This window comes from Harpegnathos saltator, unplaced genomic scaffold (genome assembly GCF_003227715.2).
Source record: "Harpegnathos saltator strain DR-91 unplaced genomic scaffold, Hsal_v8.6 scaffold208, whole genome shotgun sequence".
In the NCBI taxonomy this organism is placed as follows: domain Eukaryota; kingdom Metazoa; phylum Arthropoda; class Insecta; order Hymenoptera; family Formicidae; genus Harpegnathos; species Harpegnathos saltator.
In genome coordinates, this window is record NW_020229993.1 from 1,696,048 (window position 1) to 1,711,856 (window position 15,809).

The following is a 15,809-nucleotide window of genomic DNA, read 5'->3' on the forward strand; positions in this document are numbered from 1 at the left end:
AAATAGAAGATGAAATTAGTTGGAGCGACGGATACATCGAATGTAAGCGAGTGAATAATCAGCAAACGACGTTACAATGCTTTGAAATGGAATGAAATGAAACAATTGTGTAGGTTCGTGTATGAGCGAGAGCAGTTTCGGTACATCCGATCAATTTAGAGAGAGAGAGAGAGAGAGAGAGAGAGAGAGAGAGAGAGAGAGAGAGAGTCTGGAGAGGCGATCGTTGAACGTCCAGAGATTCGCGGAAACAACGTCGGTGATGTTAGTTTTTGCGATTTTCGAGGCGATATTTTTAGAGCTCAACGAATAGCCGTAATTAGGGGGGAGGGCAATAAAACGTATACGGGAGTTACCCAACATTAGCCAAAAATACCCATGTCGCGGGTGTAAGAATAGTTTGGGACGACATAAATATTTTCGGAGTTACTGACCCGTCAAAACTCCTCTGGATCTTCGTCGAGCGTGCTGTGGTCTTTGTAAATATCGGCATCTCGCACGATCTCACGTAAAGTAGACTCTAATTCTAGCGCCCGGCGCGACGTGTTCGTGTCGTTTCAGCATTCTTTAATCCCACGACTCGCAATCTTTATTCTTCTCCTTTCCAATAATTTTACCCGAATACACAAAGAGACTACTAAACAGCTTGAGCGCTACTAAACAGTTGAACGATGAAAAGCTATAATTTTACATTCACATTTCGTTTATAAACCTAATTATTACGCGATATTACGTTATTACGTGTTATATGTATCGGACCTGGATAGAATTGTATGTAAAAATATAATCGATTTCCTTCTCTATCTCGCGCTTTTGAATCAACTGTGGCCATCTCGTGGCTGAAGCTCCAAACTCTAAGCAAATTTAAGATATTCCGCTGAAGATGATATTAAGCGTTATTGAATGGCAGACATAGTTGGGTCTTAGAATATTACTTGGGAAACGTGTTATTAACATCACGCAAAGCTGCGCACGTAAAAGTTATTTATATTACGACGTACAAACGTCAGATATCCGTGAATGTTTAATTAATTAATTTTACATACATCTACGCTTTCAAATGTAGCTAAAATTATATAATTTCCCTCACACGTATACAAAAATTTCACATATTATCTCTTCTTAAATTAATTTACCCACCATCAATCATTCGTGGAATCGTTATCGCTACCGTTAGCACAACGTGTGCCTTATTATTTAATAAATAATGTTACATCCTGTTTTAAAGATTTCTAAAGTTTAAAGAAATTTTCAATTCCCTTATATACGTGTATATAAAATATCATAATAATTTTTGCAATTGCGAAATTATTTATATTATATTATTTGCGTATAATCGCTCCTACAATCTCTAACACAGAACATCATCATAGAATCAAGGATCAGCTCGCAACAATGAAATTTAGTTGTACTAAAGTTATCGTATGAAACATTCGAAATTCTCGAGGCACAATCGAGTCGATGGTATTATTGTCGTTAAGCAGTTCGTCGCTGCCTCTATTCAAACACGTCGTACACATTCTCTCTCGTGTTAGTATTTTTTCTACACAGACCGTATTACTCAGACGAATCGTGTTTACGAATCGACGGAATCTTCTAGAATTCTTCTGGTACATGCGAATGGGCAGATCGTATCGTCGTGCGACGAAATGACCCTCATTGCTTGGCCTACCGTTCGACAGCACGGACACGAACAACCGCTACCGAACATTTCGGTGAAACATTCGTGAGGCAACAGCAGCGTAGAACTGCAGAAATTTTACAGCGAGTAATAGAGTTTTAAATGGAGCTATCGGCATAATATATTGTATATAGTTATTTTTAATAATCAATTATAACATGAAAATGGACGAGACAGTGGCATTAATTAAATCGTGTATCATTTCGAAGAAAGGAGGCATACCAATCGAGGATTTAAATGGCAAGTACTACCGTAGTCCGATATTATATTCAACTAGATTCTCGTGTGCATATTCGCTTAAATATCTCGCGTTATAAAAGAAAGACACTCTGTCGCGTTCGAGGCTACAAGTTGAAGTACGAGAGAATATTGCTTTTACGCACAGATGAATTTCAAAATCTCGTCGGAGAGTCGATTCCGTATCGTAGATTGGGATTTTCGAATCTCCGCACATTCTTACGCACTATAGACGGTTTGGAAACAACTTGGAATAAATTTGGTGAGCAAACACTAAGAATAAACGACTCGAAGATTTCACACATCGAAAAACTAATATGCAAGCAAAAGAGAGATTACTCAAAGACAAAGGTAAGACGTCGAATGATTCGTATTTTGTAGAAATTTTCAACGACTCGTCGCGAAGATTGCACGGGAGAGCTAATTGAGCCTTTTTATTTCAGAATAAGTACTACAAGCAATTTACACGGCAGAAGAGCAGTTTTGATCACGACGATGAGCGCAAATATAAAATCAAGAAGGTGTACAGCAACAGCAACAACCGCGTAAATAAAAGAATGTTGAGTTTCAATCATCGCGACCCAACCTACTTCAATAGCGGTAATATATTGTTTTGCGTTTCTGTGTCCGTTTAGTAAATTTTCCATCGTTTGCTTATGCGCGTAATATTTCGAAAGTTACAAACGCATGCGTGTCAATGTATTTCAGGCGACAGAAACATCTCGTTCGATGAGGAAGAAGAGAATCATCATCCGGTAGTAATAGAAACGAACGAGCTTAAGACTATTGTAAGTGTTTATAGTGAAACTAATGAATTTTATTATTGCTTCACCCGAGATGAGTTTCTTTGGCGTTACGAACGATTTGATATTCCAGACCAACATTTACGAGCCCGTCGCAAATGGCCAACAATTGATCGGCGATGACTTCTTTCTGCAACTCGCTATACGTAATCTTCATCTTCCGATTTGGCGCTACAAAGGTGAGAAAGATTTTCCATTTGCAAAATCTTTTCATATATATATATATATATATATATACACACATATAATTGTCGCTCGCTGTAATACACTTTTTTTATTATTCTATATAAATTTCTATTTATTTCGGAAAAAATATATTTATTGTTTCTTTTTATAAATCATTATTGCTTTGCTAAAGACGAGACAATCAATACGCGAATTAAATAGGAAGACTAAAGTTATGATAAAAGTTACCGAAACGAAACAGAGAAACGTATCTCAGATTGAGATGCAATTATGGATTTTGTATCAGTTTTGATCTTACACTTTTCAGACAGCTTATCATTGCACTGTGGTTTATGCGTCTCCGGACAAACAATCAGTGATTGCACTCGCGCATTAAGGAACATTAGCACCATCTCCAATCGCGTCATAATTTTACTCGGATCGGTCGATATTTATAACGTAAGCAAATTTTTCTTTATTTCTTCCCTGACATTTCGCAACCAGCGCACGTGATATTCAGAATAGCTTATATTATCCAAGATGAAAGAAGAAAAGAAACATCAATTTAACAGACGAGAAATAAAGGACACCCGAGAGAGAAATTCAACTTGCTAAAATTCCACACTTCCTTGCTTCTTTCCAAAGAGAGTTACACAATTTTTTCTAATGAAGCTTCAATTAAATATTCTGTTAAATTACCGTTAGGGTGCCACTTGCGACGAAATGATAGACGATATGTCTGAGCTCTTGCAAGTTCTCCAGTCCAAATTTCATCTCTCCAACTCGGCTATTACTATCTGCACTATTCCGCCTTTGGCCAACATCGCCATCCACGCCTATAAGTACAAAAGCCTGGCGTTGTTTTGCTTCAACAATTGGATCAGATCTCTGGTTGATGATATGTCCAGAAGAGATTCGTTTTCCAAAGGATACCGCATACTAGATTTGTTCGAAAATTGTAGCAACGAAATGTATGCTACGGAGTTTGACTGGTTTCAAACGTAAGTACATTCAATAATCTAACAATAATTTAACGAAAGAATTATGTACATGTACATATTACATGGAGCTTTTGTGAATTTAATAAGAATGAAATTCGACTTTTTGGGATTTAAGCTCGTTGCGGGTGAAAATGAGTGTAAAATGTATAGACTTTATTCAATGTGCTGAGTAAACGTTCTAGCGTTTCTAACCGTTTTCAGTCAAGCACGTAGAGTATCGGGGACCAAACATTCCTATGTCCTGTGGAACAATAAAGGGCGGAAGCTAGCTATGAACCTCATCTGCGGAGAAAAAAATATGGAACCTTCCGAAAATCCCGACTTATTGCCGACGCCATAAGCTATCGAGGATTTTCTGTATAATATACACGGCAGATTGCGAACGGGGATAGAAAGAGAAAGGGAATGGTATACCACGGAGGGCCTTATTCGTCCAAGTGGCGGAGAATGCTGTATTGAGGATGTTCCGAAGTGTACTGCTCTGTTTCCTTCTACAAATGTATGCAGAAAAACGAACTTATTCCTTTGTGTTAACCATGTGTTCGTGTATATTGTCTATATAATTTAAAAAATTTTATCTTCGCGCATTGAGGCATTAGAATTTCATTTGCTCACGTTTCAAAAGAGACAAACGTATATGATAGCAGAATAACATTAAACATATAATAGCACGTAATCACATAATATATACTGGCAGAAAAGAGAAATTGGGATTATAATCTTGAGTTTACCGAAAGATTTAGACATCCTCTGGATCGCCACCGCTATGTTTATAATTACAACCGCGCAACATTTCATAGCATCGAGAAAGATTAAGGGAGGGATCACAACACTCGTGCCTAAGTATAATATCAGAAAAGTACGGTACATTTTTACAATCAATATTGCGGGTGATTTAAAAATGGCACGTGTGCTCTTCTGGAAATGTGAATTTTTCCCAACAGCAGGAACGTGCGAGCAGGAACATGCTTTAATCATTATCGTTGCCGCGCGTGTGTTAAGATTAATTTCTTTGGGAAATAAATCTTACCAGATTCATTTGCGTGAACGTAATTTATTAAACACAAATGCAAATAAGTTTTTAAAGCTTTGCGATTTAACACGAAATAGTAGTCAATTAGTACGATCTTTGAGGAGAAATTTACATTTTCCTAGATACTTAGCTTAAATAATACGATCTTTGAGGAGAAATTTACATTTTCCTAGATACTTAACTTAAATAATACGATCTTTGAGGAGAAATTTACATTTTCCTAAATATTTAACTTATCACAGTTGATATGAAGTTATCAATTCTCAATTTTTGTTGATTAATAATTATTTCATGAAATGTGAGTAAGTGAAATTTAATGGTTACAATCGTGTAACATAAATTTTTGAGGAGAGATGAGATATATAAAGTTGAAAGTAAATGTTTCAGCGATATACGACATGCACATCAAATATGTCATGTGTATAAGCATATGTAATATAATGTGTAATTATAACTTATATAAGTTATTTAATTATACTACACAGATATATAATATTTAAAGCAATTAATTGTACATAATACAATTAAATGATAGCACATCGTTTAATAACTAAATTATTTTAAACATTGTTAAATTGTTTAATTTTAGTTATAAGATGTTAAATTTCAATTATGAAAAATTGAATGAGCAAATTTATTGATTTTTTTAAAGTCAATTTTCTGATTAAGGCTTAAGAAGAATAGCCTTTGTAATTCAGGAGACGAAGCTTAAAATTCAGAATTTACAAATCAAGAATAGGGAATACTGCATTTTTTTACATCAATACCTTAAATAACTTTCGGGAAAAGAGGTAGGCCTTTACAATAGAGAAAAAGTGTTTGCATTCAATTTTATAGAGACATATAATTGGTTCAAATACAATTTGAATACTTTTTTCTAAATGTAGTTTGAAACGCAGCTGAGATGGGCGGCACACAATGAGAGAACTTAACTTCTGGGAATTAATCAAAAACAAGTTCTCTTATTGAACCATTTGCGTTCTAAACTACATCGAGAAGAAAGTGTCACGTCGTATTAAAACCAAATGTACGATAAGTTGTAATTATAATTGGTATGAAAAACATTGGAAACATTCATCATACGCATTCGACAGAGAAAATCATAACTATATTTTGTAATTGACATCGTAAAAAAATCAATAGAGAAGCAAGTATGAGATTGTAAAAATTATATATTTGGAATGCATGTATTGTGATCAATAAATCATCAATACACATAATTTGTCCAATTTTATTCTTTTTAAAATAACAATATTTCATCGAAATATGTGAAACGTAATATACTCGCGCTCGTTATTACTGAAATAGCCTTCCATATCCATCATACATCCAAAAATATACTTTCCGCGTACAATCATAGTCAATAATCACTAATCGCTCTCAAAGCACTTTGTTCCGCCTAACTCAGCCAATCGAACATGGACAATAGCACAAATACGTACACGCACACATTAATTTGAGGAGCAGGGGATTCAGCAGGGTGTAGTAGGGTTTGGGTTAGTAGTAGGGATTGACTATATACCAAGTAAGACAAGCTAAGATGGGTGAAGAAAGTAGCGAAGCTACACTTGTGTGATTATTTACAAGGAAGATTGTTACAAAAGGTAAGAATAAGATGAAAGCAGTAATTATAAAACTTGAATTAATCTCATATAATATCAGCGACAGAGAAGCCTGGTATTCAAATCAAGTTCTGTGAGGTTAGAAAATATAAATATACATACTTTTTGAACAGTAAAGTATCTTCATCTGTTTGCAATATATATAATTTAATATTTAAATATTTAAATATTTAATATAAGTTTCTCCATCGCTTCATCTTTTCATTTATTATTTCTGTTACCTCATTGTTAGAGGTTAGGAAATATAACGGGTCGAAAGCTTGACACGTTACGTACGGTGTTGCGTTTATCAGCTCATTCTCAAGGTCTTCGTATTATTTATATGTACAAACGAAATAATCGGCACTAATTGATTATTTGATTATTGATTATTGATAATATTGATTATTTAAAGAAGAGGAGAAGACATATCAACGTAGAAATCATGATAATTTTGTGATAATTTTATGTTAAATGTTCCAGAAACGAACATTTACAGTTATAAAATACGTATAATTATACGCTCAAGTATTCTGTTGATTAGTGCGCGTTTCACTAAGCACAATCTTCCTCGTGAATCATGTACATTGTATATGTTAAATAAATATGAGTAACACTAAGATATATTTAACTTAAAGTTTTCAGGATATAAGAAAAATGAGAGAATGAGAAATTGTGTGAAAAAAAATTTGTTTTTTCACATATTATTTATTGTTAGAATACTTGTAATTTACCAATTTTATTTTTTATTCCTTCTTTTGTCGTAACAAGATATTATATAAATTTGTTTTATAATATTACTGTATCATATAAAATATAGAATAAATATGTTTTAGCCATACTTTGAAAATGAAGTGACAAAGCTTAAAACTATATTCGTAAATTTAATGAGAAATTTAAATGAAATAATTATATAAATAAATCCAAACATTTTTTTCTAAATTTGAGCAAACGGTTTTTAAATTTTGCTCGTATCACTTTCAAAATAATGACTCAAGGATATGTGTAGGTCAATATGAGTATATTTCGCAAATTTTCTCACCCAAACGGGGACGAGACTTTTATCTCAACTACGCAATTTGATGATGAGAACAATGAAGACATATTCTGTACAGAAGACAATTTAAAAGAATCTTTGTGCGAATTGTCAGAGGTAATAAAGCGTGATGGATAATTTTGTCCAAATGTACGCAGATATTAATTAGTACGTAAATCTGTAGGAACTTTCGTCACTCGGTATCACACCAATAACTCTAGATAACGATGACGATTTACAAAGCGCAGAGAAACAGCCTTTTATACAAATCATAAATTCTACTTGGGATTTGGTACATAAACATAGATCGTTTATGCGGTTATATGACAAGACGGTCCTTCTAAATCACAAAACTTATAATAATAATATCCATTTCAAGGTAAGTGTCCGTCGTCTCAATGATTGATTATACTTTTGAGAGACGAATTGTTATTTCAAGCTGCACAGAAACATACTTGGTAAGCTTGCAAAGGTAAAGTACCGCTTAAGCAAAATTTCATCAACGATAAAATCACAAACGTCTCGACAGAATCAAGTAACGCGTCTACAGGAAGACTTGGAGAAAAAGGAACAGGCGTTGCACGACGCACAAACGAGAGAAAACAAGCTGAAATATCATTTAGATAACGCGTCGCGCGATCTGAAACGCGAAAAGGAAGAGGTAGAGTTAGATTTACGTAGGATACGCGCTTATATAGTGGTCTAGATAATTCGCGTAGCCCGAATGTAAATTGTTTGACACTTGTAGGCACGAAAACTAGGAAAACAAGTTCAATCCAAAAACATTCAGCATGAACATGAAATGAAGAGAATTTTGCAAATCAACCAAAAGTTGCAAGAGCAATTGCGAAAGTCTATCGGTTAGTAAACGACCTTACTCTCTCGGACTGAAAGTCACAGTCTCTTCGTATAAGCCGTGATCGTTCGATGTTTATCTTTTATTTACACAATTGGCACATCAAGATAAGACAGATAGTGCTTTGTATCGTTATCTGAAAGGGCGACCGGAAATATTGTGCGCAATAACATGTAGTACATTTTGATTGCAATTATAATTATATCATACAACGTGTGAAATTCAGAGAACATGTTATAATCATTCCTTCGATTCGCGTAGGTACCTTTATACCTCGGGATAAAGCCTTGCAAAAAATACAGACAGATCAGGAGAAAGAGTTAGCTTCGTACAAAAGAACCGTCAGTCGTTTGGAAGAGAACAACAGGCAGATGTTGGAAGAAATCAATGATCTGAAAGAGGCTCTGGCACTACACAAGGGCGCAATCGATTTGCAGATAGAGGCGTCTGGAGCGTGGATCGATGTGGAGAAATAATATATTAAGCTCTTAATTGGTTTTCAAAATATTAATAATAATATAATTTTAATGTAATAACAAAATATCTTATATAATATAATTTACAATATAATTTTAATATAATAACAAAATATCTTATAATAAAATATCTTATATGGATAAAAGAAGAAAGCACGCGCGATTATTTCAAATATATTTTTATATCCTACAGATTCGTAATTATAATAATAACAACGAATTCAGCAAAATTTCATCGACGATAAAACTACAAACGTCTCTCGACAGAATCAAGCTTAACACTTTGATGGCCGCTGTCTGTCACGCATATGTGATTTCGTAAGCCCATCGGTTATCAGCCGTTATCACGCTCACGTGATTTCGCTCTGTCACTTGCTTGGTTGGTATTATTAAATGGTAAAATTTAAATTATAAAGATATATTCAGTTTTTTTTTCATAAAATACTGAGAAAAATTAAGCAAAAAGTGCCGGCGTTAGAAGGTAGGACTTACGCGAGATATACCGGCGTCAAATGACAGTCAAGGAGCCACCAAAGGCCATCAAAGTATTAAATAGCATTTAGAGAACACGTCACGCGATCTGAAACGCGAAAAAGAAGAGGTAGATTGTGTAGGATGTGCATTTATATAATGGTTCACATAATTCACGTAGCTCGAATATAAATTGTTTGGCACTCGTTGGCAGGAAAACTGAGGAAACAAACTCAATCCAAAAACGTTCAGTATAAACATGAAACACTGAAAGAAAAGTATATGATATTTGGAACTATAATGATATAGTAACTAAATTATAATCCGAAATATCATATTTATAGTAAGTATTACCATAATATCGGTAATAATCGGTAAAATACGATATAGGCATAGTATAACCAACCATATGATATTTTTACTAAGAATTATAGTAAGTTAAACTAAAATTATTGTATAGATGCAAATATAAAATGGTAGGTAAAAGTAACTCTTTTATATAGTCAATATTACCAGAATATTTGCTAAATGATGACAGATGTAACTATATGAATATTAAATCTCACTATATTTGTGAATGAGAAATTACCATATATGCGGTAAAAGTAACTGAACAATTATTTAAGACAATCATTGAAGACTATATATTTGTGTTTATTCTACTATATTTTGCAGGTTTCCACGAACTATAAAAATATGGTTGACGCCAAAATTAACTGTAAAATATAGTGAGATTATAGTTAATTCAACTATATATCTTCTATCAGTGAACGAAGAGAATTTTGCCAAATTAACCAACAGTTGCAAGAGCAATTGAAAGTCTATCAATTAGTAGACGACCTTACTCTCTCGGACTGAAATAACGCATCTGAAGGGAGACTTGCAAAAGAAGGAACAGGCGTTGCACGACGCACAAGCGAGAGAGAACAGACTTAATGATCATTTAGAGAACGCGTCGCGCAATTTGAAACACGAAAAAGAAGAGGTAGAGCTAGATCTGTGTAGGATACACGCTTATGTAGCGGTCCAGATATTTCGCGTAGCCTCAATGAATACAGCCTGACTGTATAATATTTACCGTGATCAATCAATCCGTGATGATCAGTCGGATCGATGAACGAGTCGGCCGCGCGGTTCTTACGAAAGCAGTATTGTTCAACCAAGATTCATTAGGTCGTGAGAATCGTTTCCTTCTTCATAGTCCGCAACATCGCGACGAGATGTAACGTTACAATGATAAGAGACCGAATCCTCGGGACAGCGACATCAAGAAGCACCCGAGAACAAGAACAAGCGAGATGTAGACCGCAGAGCACGGCGCCTGTCCGCTGATCTTCGGACACTTGCAGTTACCCGCTTTGCAAACCATATTATTCTTGTTCACGAACATGTCCGACTTAACAGTCTGATTGTTCCGCGTGAGATAGACAATCTCGTTGGGCAGCCGGTTGTCGGTGCTGTCGATGTGCTTGGACGACAACCTGAGAGCGCTCTTGCCGTCCGCGCAGATGCCGTGTACTGTGGCGGCGGCCGCGTCCAGACTCATACTCGCGTTCAGGAAGACGCTGTCCTTGATGATGACGATGTCGCCTAGAACGGACACCATACCCGGCCTCTGCAGACGGAACTTGGAGCCGATGATCTCGATCGTGCGGATGTTGAATGTCAAAGACGTCGCGATATTCCGCAGCTCGCTGTTCATTATGCACAACGTCTTGCCATTCTCCGACAGATTCAGCTGGTCAATCCGCTCGACCGTCACGTTTCTCATGAAAAAGCTCGACACGTTGACGTAACTGAAGTCCTCCTTGAATTCGTCGATGCGCGTGTTCTCGATCATCAGCGTGTCGATGTTCGCCAGGCTGACGAATGTGTGAGCCACGATCGACGGTATCCGGCCGATGTCCGACAGTCTCAGCATCTTTAACCGGCTCGACGTGATGTAGACATCGAAGTCGAGACGACCGCTGATATTCTGGACTATCATCTCTTCGAGATCGCTCGCTTCCGTCAGACTGGAATAATGGAGGTTCACCGAGTCGCATCCTGCGACGGTTACGCTGACAATGTTCGTGTAATTGTAGTCGTCCGGCAGGAAAAGTTCCTGAAAGAAAGAGGAAAATGTGGGAAGTATACGCGATACCGGAAGGCGCAGTCTCTGATTGCTTCGCTCGGCTGGGCGCCCGTCCTCGAGATCGACCGACGATCCGGATCGATCGGAGGGAACAGTGGCTGTTCTATCTCGGGATCGCGTCGTATGGAAATTTTTGTTCACGCGGAAACGGGAGCGCGGTGAGCGCGACGAGTTTATCGCGATCGCCGGCGCGCAAAGGTGGCCGGTACCTCGTTTCCGATGCAACTGCACGTAATCTTCGTCCCATTGTGAATTCGGCATTGTCCGTTGATATTATTCGCGGACGCGGACAATGCTGCCGTGAGTATTACAACGAGTAGGCCTGCCCCCATATTCGGCGTTTATACTTGCACAGAGAGAGCTCTCACTGACGACGGCGCTGCTCGCGCTGAAATTAGAAAGGGAAGTGTTTATTCCGCAGTGATAAAAGCACGCGCGACGTACCGCGCGGTTTTATATCCATAACTAATGAGTCTCCCTTCAACAATAAGCGAGCAATTAGGTCTTTCGGAAACTGCTCCTTCGCAGAGCCGTGGTAGTTTCTTTTTCTTCAGAGGCCTCCTCCTTTCATTTCTTAATCGTTATGAGGGCGTGAGTTGACGAATAATCGGAATATTAATGATCATTCGCTCGAGTATAATTGCGGTGAGCTCGATTCTCGATACGATATTTAATAAAAATCGCTGCCGGTTGCGGCAAGAGAGTGGAACGTGAAGGAAATTATTTCGTCATAACTAATTGGCGGAAAAAGAGACACAGCGTTATCAGAATTTTTCGCGGGCCACCGCGCGATTTCAACAGTCCGGAAATAACATAAACGCAGGAAGAGAATCACTTCCTCCTTTATATTTAGTGAAAATTGCCGCGTACTAATTTTTGCTAGGTATAAGGGAGGACATAATTCTTCCTGCATTGACATGATTTCCGGACCGATCAAATCGTACGGCGGTCTACGAGAAAATTTTTATGTTTTTTTTTTTCACAGATTGGTTTAATATGATGAAATATTTACATATTTTTTTATATCACACTCTTTTTCTTCAGCTGATAAGAGACGATTTTTATTCTGATTCTTCAATTATCATTATTTCCGAATCGCGCGACAGAGAAAAGATCCGCGTAAGGAAAACTACGTAACGCCATGCCTCTCTTTTCCGCCAGTTGGCTTATTATCATGAATCAAAATTGTTTAAATCACAGCCTATTTCACCTGCAATATCGTGTGAGACATATGATATGCTTTGCGGGCCAAACATAAGAAACACAAGTGAAACTCGTGGTTCAATCTTTACGTGTTTTGATCAATATTCTTCATCTGCGATTTGCATTTTGCGACTTGCGATTTATGTAGACTGGGCATTATAGATATACAATTTTATCACCAACTTTGGCACGCGCTGTCGCGACTTAAATTATAGCGCAAGGGGTTAAGTGAAAGTAAAATATTAGTAAAAACTGGAAAACTCGAACAATGAAAAACTTTGAGATGGATTTACTTTCTGTGTAAACCCGCGTTCTCTGTTTCCCTCCCTCTCCCTCCTCTCTCTCTCTCTCTCTCTCTCACACTCACTCACTGCAATACGAATATGCCAGTTTCAATCTTCGCTTGAAACCCAAGAAGAAAGGAAGAAATATGGAAAACAAAAAAAGAAAAGCTCTCTCTCTCTCTCACCATTTTGCAGTGCTTCGTGGTAAAACTGTGGGTTTTCTCCGTCGCGTCTTCGTCTCCCGAAGGACTCCGCGGTTCACTCGCTCGCTCGTTCACTCACTCGCTCGCGTTCCTTCGCCGAAAATCCTTTCTAGGACATACTCGGCACTGTTCCGGCGGATTCGAGCTTTCAGCAACTTACTACGGCGTTTCCTTCCCGTCGCACGTCACTTTTTCTTGTTTCAAGAAAAACACGTCGGAACAATTTCGACGAATACCGCGCGTCGACGTTGAGAACACTGCGCGACGAGAGAGCGGGCTCTGATACGGTGCACTTTTGGCGATCACATTCGTTCGACGGATGAATCCACGGTCGAACGCGCGATTAAGATGGACAGCTCTTTCATGCCGCCTTTTTATGGTGACTGACGGGCCCGTAACCGTACCGTTCGGTAAATATGTGGCTCCGGTGTGGAGCACGGTGATAGTTTCGGTGCGTTTGCGTCACGTTACTCTCCGGTAGTCCGGCGATACCGACACGCCGGCGATGAAGCGAACCGGAAAGATGTGGTCAAGGCGACACTATCTGAGAATTCGTGATAATAAATTTATAATGTATATGTTCTGCTATTAACTTTAATCATCAATTAACGCGCGCGACAGTCTCCGCAAAATTGCAACGATTTTTTAATGTTTCTCTGAAATCCCGGTCGGGCACACCTTTTTCTTTTTTTCTGTGCGACGATAAAATGTATTCCTCACTCTCGAAATTTCTCCAGTTTCGCTCGAAAAGTAACGTGACGACCGAGTCGCTAAAGTTCAAGTGACTTTTCACTCGTACGAAGTGCATTCTCCGCTCTGAATCGTCGGGTGAATATTTTCTTTGGATATTTTCTCAGAATTGAATCCGGAGTACTCCACTGTCACAGGAACAAATTTACTTTGATCGATCGAAACACTCGCTTGTACAGAGTTAGAAACTACTCGAAGCTCGAGTGGAACATTTACTTTCTTACGGTTTTGAGTGGCAATATTTTTACTGTCGCTTCCTAAGTGAATCTTCACTCGCCTTGAGTGAGATTTCACTTCAACGAGCTTGGAAAGTACTTGATAGAAATCCCATCAAAAATATAATGGCACTGATTTCAAAAGAAAGGAATCTTGCAGGGATGCAAGATGGTGAAAATTAATACCGTAGTTGAATTACGTAAAATTACTTAAAATTATTTTACAACGTCCTTCCAAGGGACCACATATCGCCGAGAATTCGCAAACGAAATCATTCGCTAAAAATTAAACGTGATTGTCGATTAACACACTTCTGTATAGGAAAAATTTTGATTCGTGCAACTGAATAAAGAAAAAATTCGATGACGGGAAGTAATATTCACTCATATGGCGTGCATTCTCTGTTACCGTAACCGAAAATAATCGTTTGAACATTCTGCTGCGCTAAATCTCACATTGGGATTGAGATAACCGGTCGAGATAACCGAAAACAATCGACTAATTAAGAATTTCCCAACAGGAATATTTCTACGCGACCGAATTTTTCAGCTGGTCTATTTTTCCTAGCCTACTTTCTCCAGTCTGTGGGAATTTCACTTACACTAATGCGCAATTGTTTTTCTGTGCATATAGAATAGCGTATATAAATATTTACATTACGTCATTTTTCGTAGCTTATCATCAAACAAGGAAAAAAGGGGCAGAAATCGCATTCCTAGTAGCTTTGAATTTTTCTTATTTCTTTGATTCTTCTTTGAATTTTTCTTACTTCTTCTATAACTCTCTGATTAGTTAACAGGAGATTGCAATTTGATGATTCACGCAACTCGAGAATGTAATCCTTCGAATCGTAATAAGTATTTGCTCGCAGTTTACCTGCCCATAGATGTTCATAAAGAAGCGTAACATGTGCAAAAACAAATTAAATTACAAATTAGTTAGTTTGTACTAGTTTGCAATCTCACTATGATTCTCCGTATCGTGTCGTTATGAATATACGAATATGATTACGAGGAAATGGAGAAACGTGTCGAGAATCAAGATGTGAGATCTCGATTAATCACCGTCTACGCATAATTTAAATAATTCCATCATTCTGTGTACACGTGTATCTCAATTATAATATCGTTGGGACAGTTCGCATTATGCACGTTACCACATAGTGACGGATGAAGACTCAGGCTGGATAAGTGCCTGCTTTGCATAAAAGTTTCCTCCTACCCTCTTCGAAAGAGCCTTTAAGAGATATCATTCGTCATGAGTAAATCAATGTTTATAGAGAACTTGATAAAAAGTGCTGGATATCGCTGGATAATGCTGGATAAGTGAAATAGATTTCAGAGTCTGCATCGTCCTCGGCTCCGCGTCAGATGTGAGCAGCATGACTATGATAAATTATAGTAATTTTCACAGTGATAACCCTTCTTGTTTATCTCCTTCCTAATCTGGACGTTATTCCCAACTCTGGTTATCTCTCAGCCGCTGTCACAACTGAACGTTGTATTCGCTATTTAAATACGCAATTTGTTATTCTACTTCTTGCTATTAATATCCGCCGCCTGATGGGAATTTTATGCGTTTTACGTAATCACACGTAGACAAAGGTAGAGAAACCAGACAAGCGGGTTAGATCAATTTTCCTCTTGTTTTCTCGAGAAACAC

The 15,809-nt window shown here is 37.5% G+C and overlaps 3 protein-coding genes across 4 annotated transcripts; 2 read left to right on the top strand and 1 right to left on the bottom strand.

Annotated features, from left to right (window-relative positions):
* The first annotated feature begins 1,644 nt into the window (after window positions 1–1,644).
* On the top strand, window positions 1,645–4,758 carry LOC105187957 (maternal effect protein oskar). Its single transcript, XM_011149126.3, has 8 exons — window positions 1,645–1,918; window positions 2,064–2,266; window positions 2,359–2,515; window positions 2,624–2,703; window positions 2,792–2,897; window positions 3,212–3,342; window positions 3,589–3,884; window positions 4,086–4,758. Exons 1-8 carry the CDS (start codon window positions 1,837–1,839, stop codon window positions 4,222–4,224), a joined length of 1,194 nt encoding a protein of 397 aa, XP_011147428.1. The 5' UTR covers window positions 1,645–1,836; the 3' UTR covers window positions 4,225–4,758.
* A 1,628-nt stretch (window positions 4,759–6,386) lies between these two features.
* LOC105187956 (afadin- and alpha-actinin-binding protein) lies at window positions 6,387–8,921 on the top strand. Its single transcript, XM_011149125.3, has 6 exons — window positions 6,387–6,521; window positions 7,528–7,671; window positions 7,739–7,933; window positions 8,084–8,215; window positions 8,303–8,414; window positions 8,672–8,921. Exons 2-6 carry the CDS (start codon window positions 7,534–7,536, stop codon window positions 8,884–8,886), a joined length of 792 nt encoding a protein of 263 aa, XP_011147427.1. The 5' UTR covers window positions 6,387–6,521; window positions 7,528–7,533; the 3' UTR covers window positions 8,887–8,921.
* Window positions 8,922–10,032: 1,111 nt separating this feature from the next.
* On the bottom strand, window positions 10,033–14,074 carry LOC105187955 (uncharacterized). 2 transcript variants are annotated; one of them, XM_011149124.3, is made up of 3 exons: window positions 13,164–14,074; window positions 11,701–11,879; window positions 10,033–11,461 (listed from the first exon to the last, which is right to left on the bottom strand). In XM_011149124.3, exons 2-3 carry the CDS (start codon window positions 11,821–11,823, stop codon window positions 10,586–10,588), a joined length of 999 nt encoding a protein of 332 aa, XP_011147426.1. In that variant the 5' UTR covers window positions 11,824–11,879; window positions 13,164–14,074; the 3' UTR covers window positions 10,033–10,585. The 2 variants fall into 2 exon arrangements, with proteins under 2 accessions (XP_011147426.1, XP_025153952.1); XM_025298167.1 differs by having other exon boundaries at window positions 10,033–11,879.
* Between the last annotated feature and the right edge of the window lie 1,735 nt (window positions 14,075–15,809).

Coding starts and splice junctions, on each gene's coding strand:
- LOC105187957 (XM_011149126.3), top strand. CDS start 1,837: ATGAAAATGGACGAGACAGTGGCATTAATTAAATCGTGTATCATTTCG. Junction 2,898..3,211: donor TCCGATTTGGCGCTACAAAG/GTGAGAAAGATT, acceptor TACACTTTTCAG/ACAGCTTATCATTGCACTGT. Junction 3,885..4,085: donor GAGTTTGACTGGTTTCAAAC/GTAAGTACATTC, acceptor AACCGTTTTCAG/TCAAGCACGTAGAGTATCGG.
- LOC105187956 (XM_011149125.3), top strand. CDS start 7,534: ATGAGTATATTTCGCAAATTTTCTCACCCAAACGGGGACGAGACTTTT. Junction 7,934..8,083: donor ATAATAATATCCATTTCAAG/GTAAGTGTCCGT, acceptor ACGTCTCGACAG/AATCAAGTAACGCGTCTACA. Junction 8,216..8,302: donor TGAAACGCGAAAAGGAAGAG/GTAGAGTTAGAT, acceptor TGACACTTGTAG/GCACGAAAACTAGGAAAACA.
- LOC105187955 (XM_025298167.1), bottom strand. CDS start 11,752: ATGCCGAATTCACAATGGGACGAAGATTACGTGCAGTTGCATCGGAAA.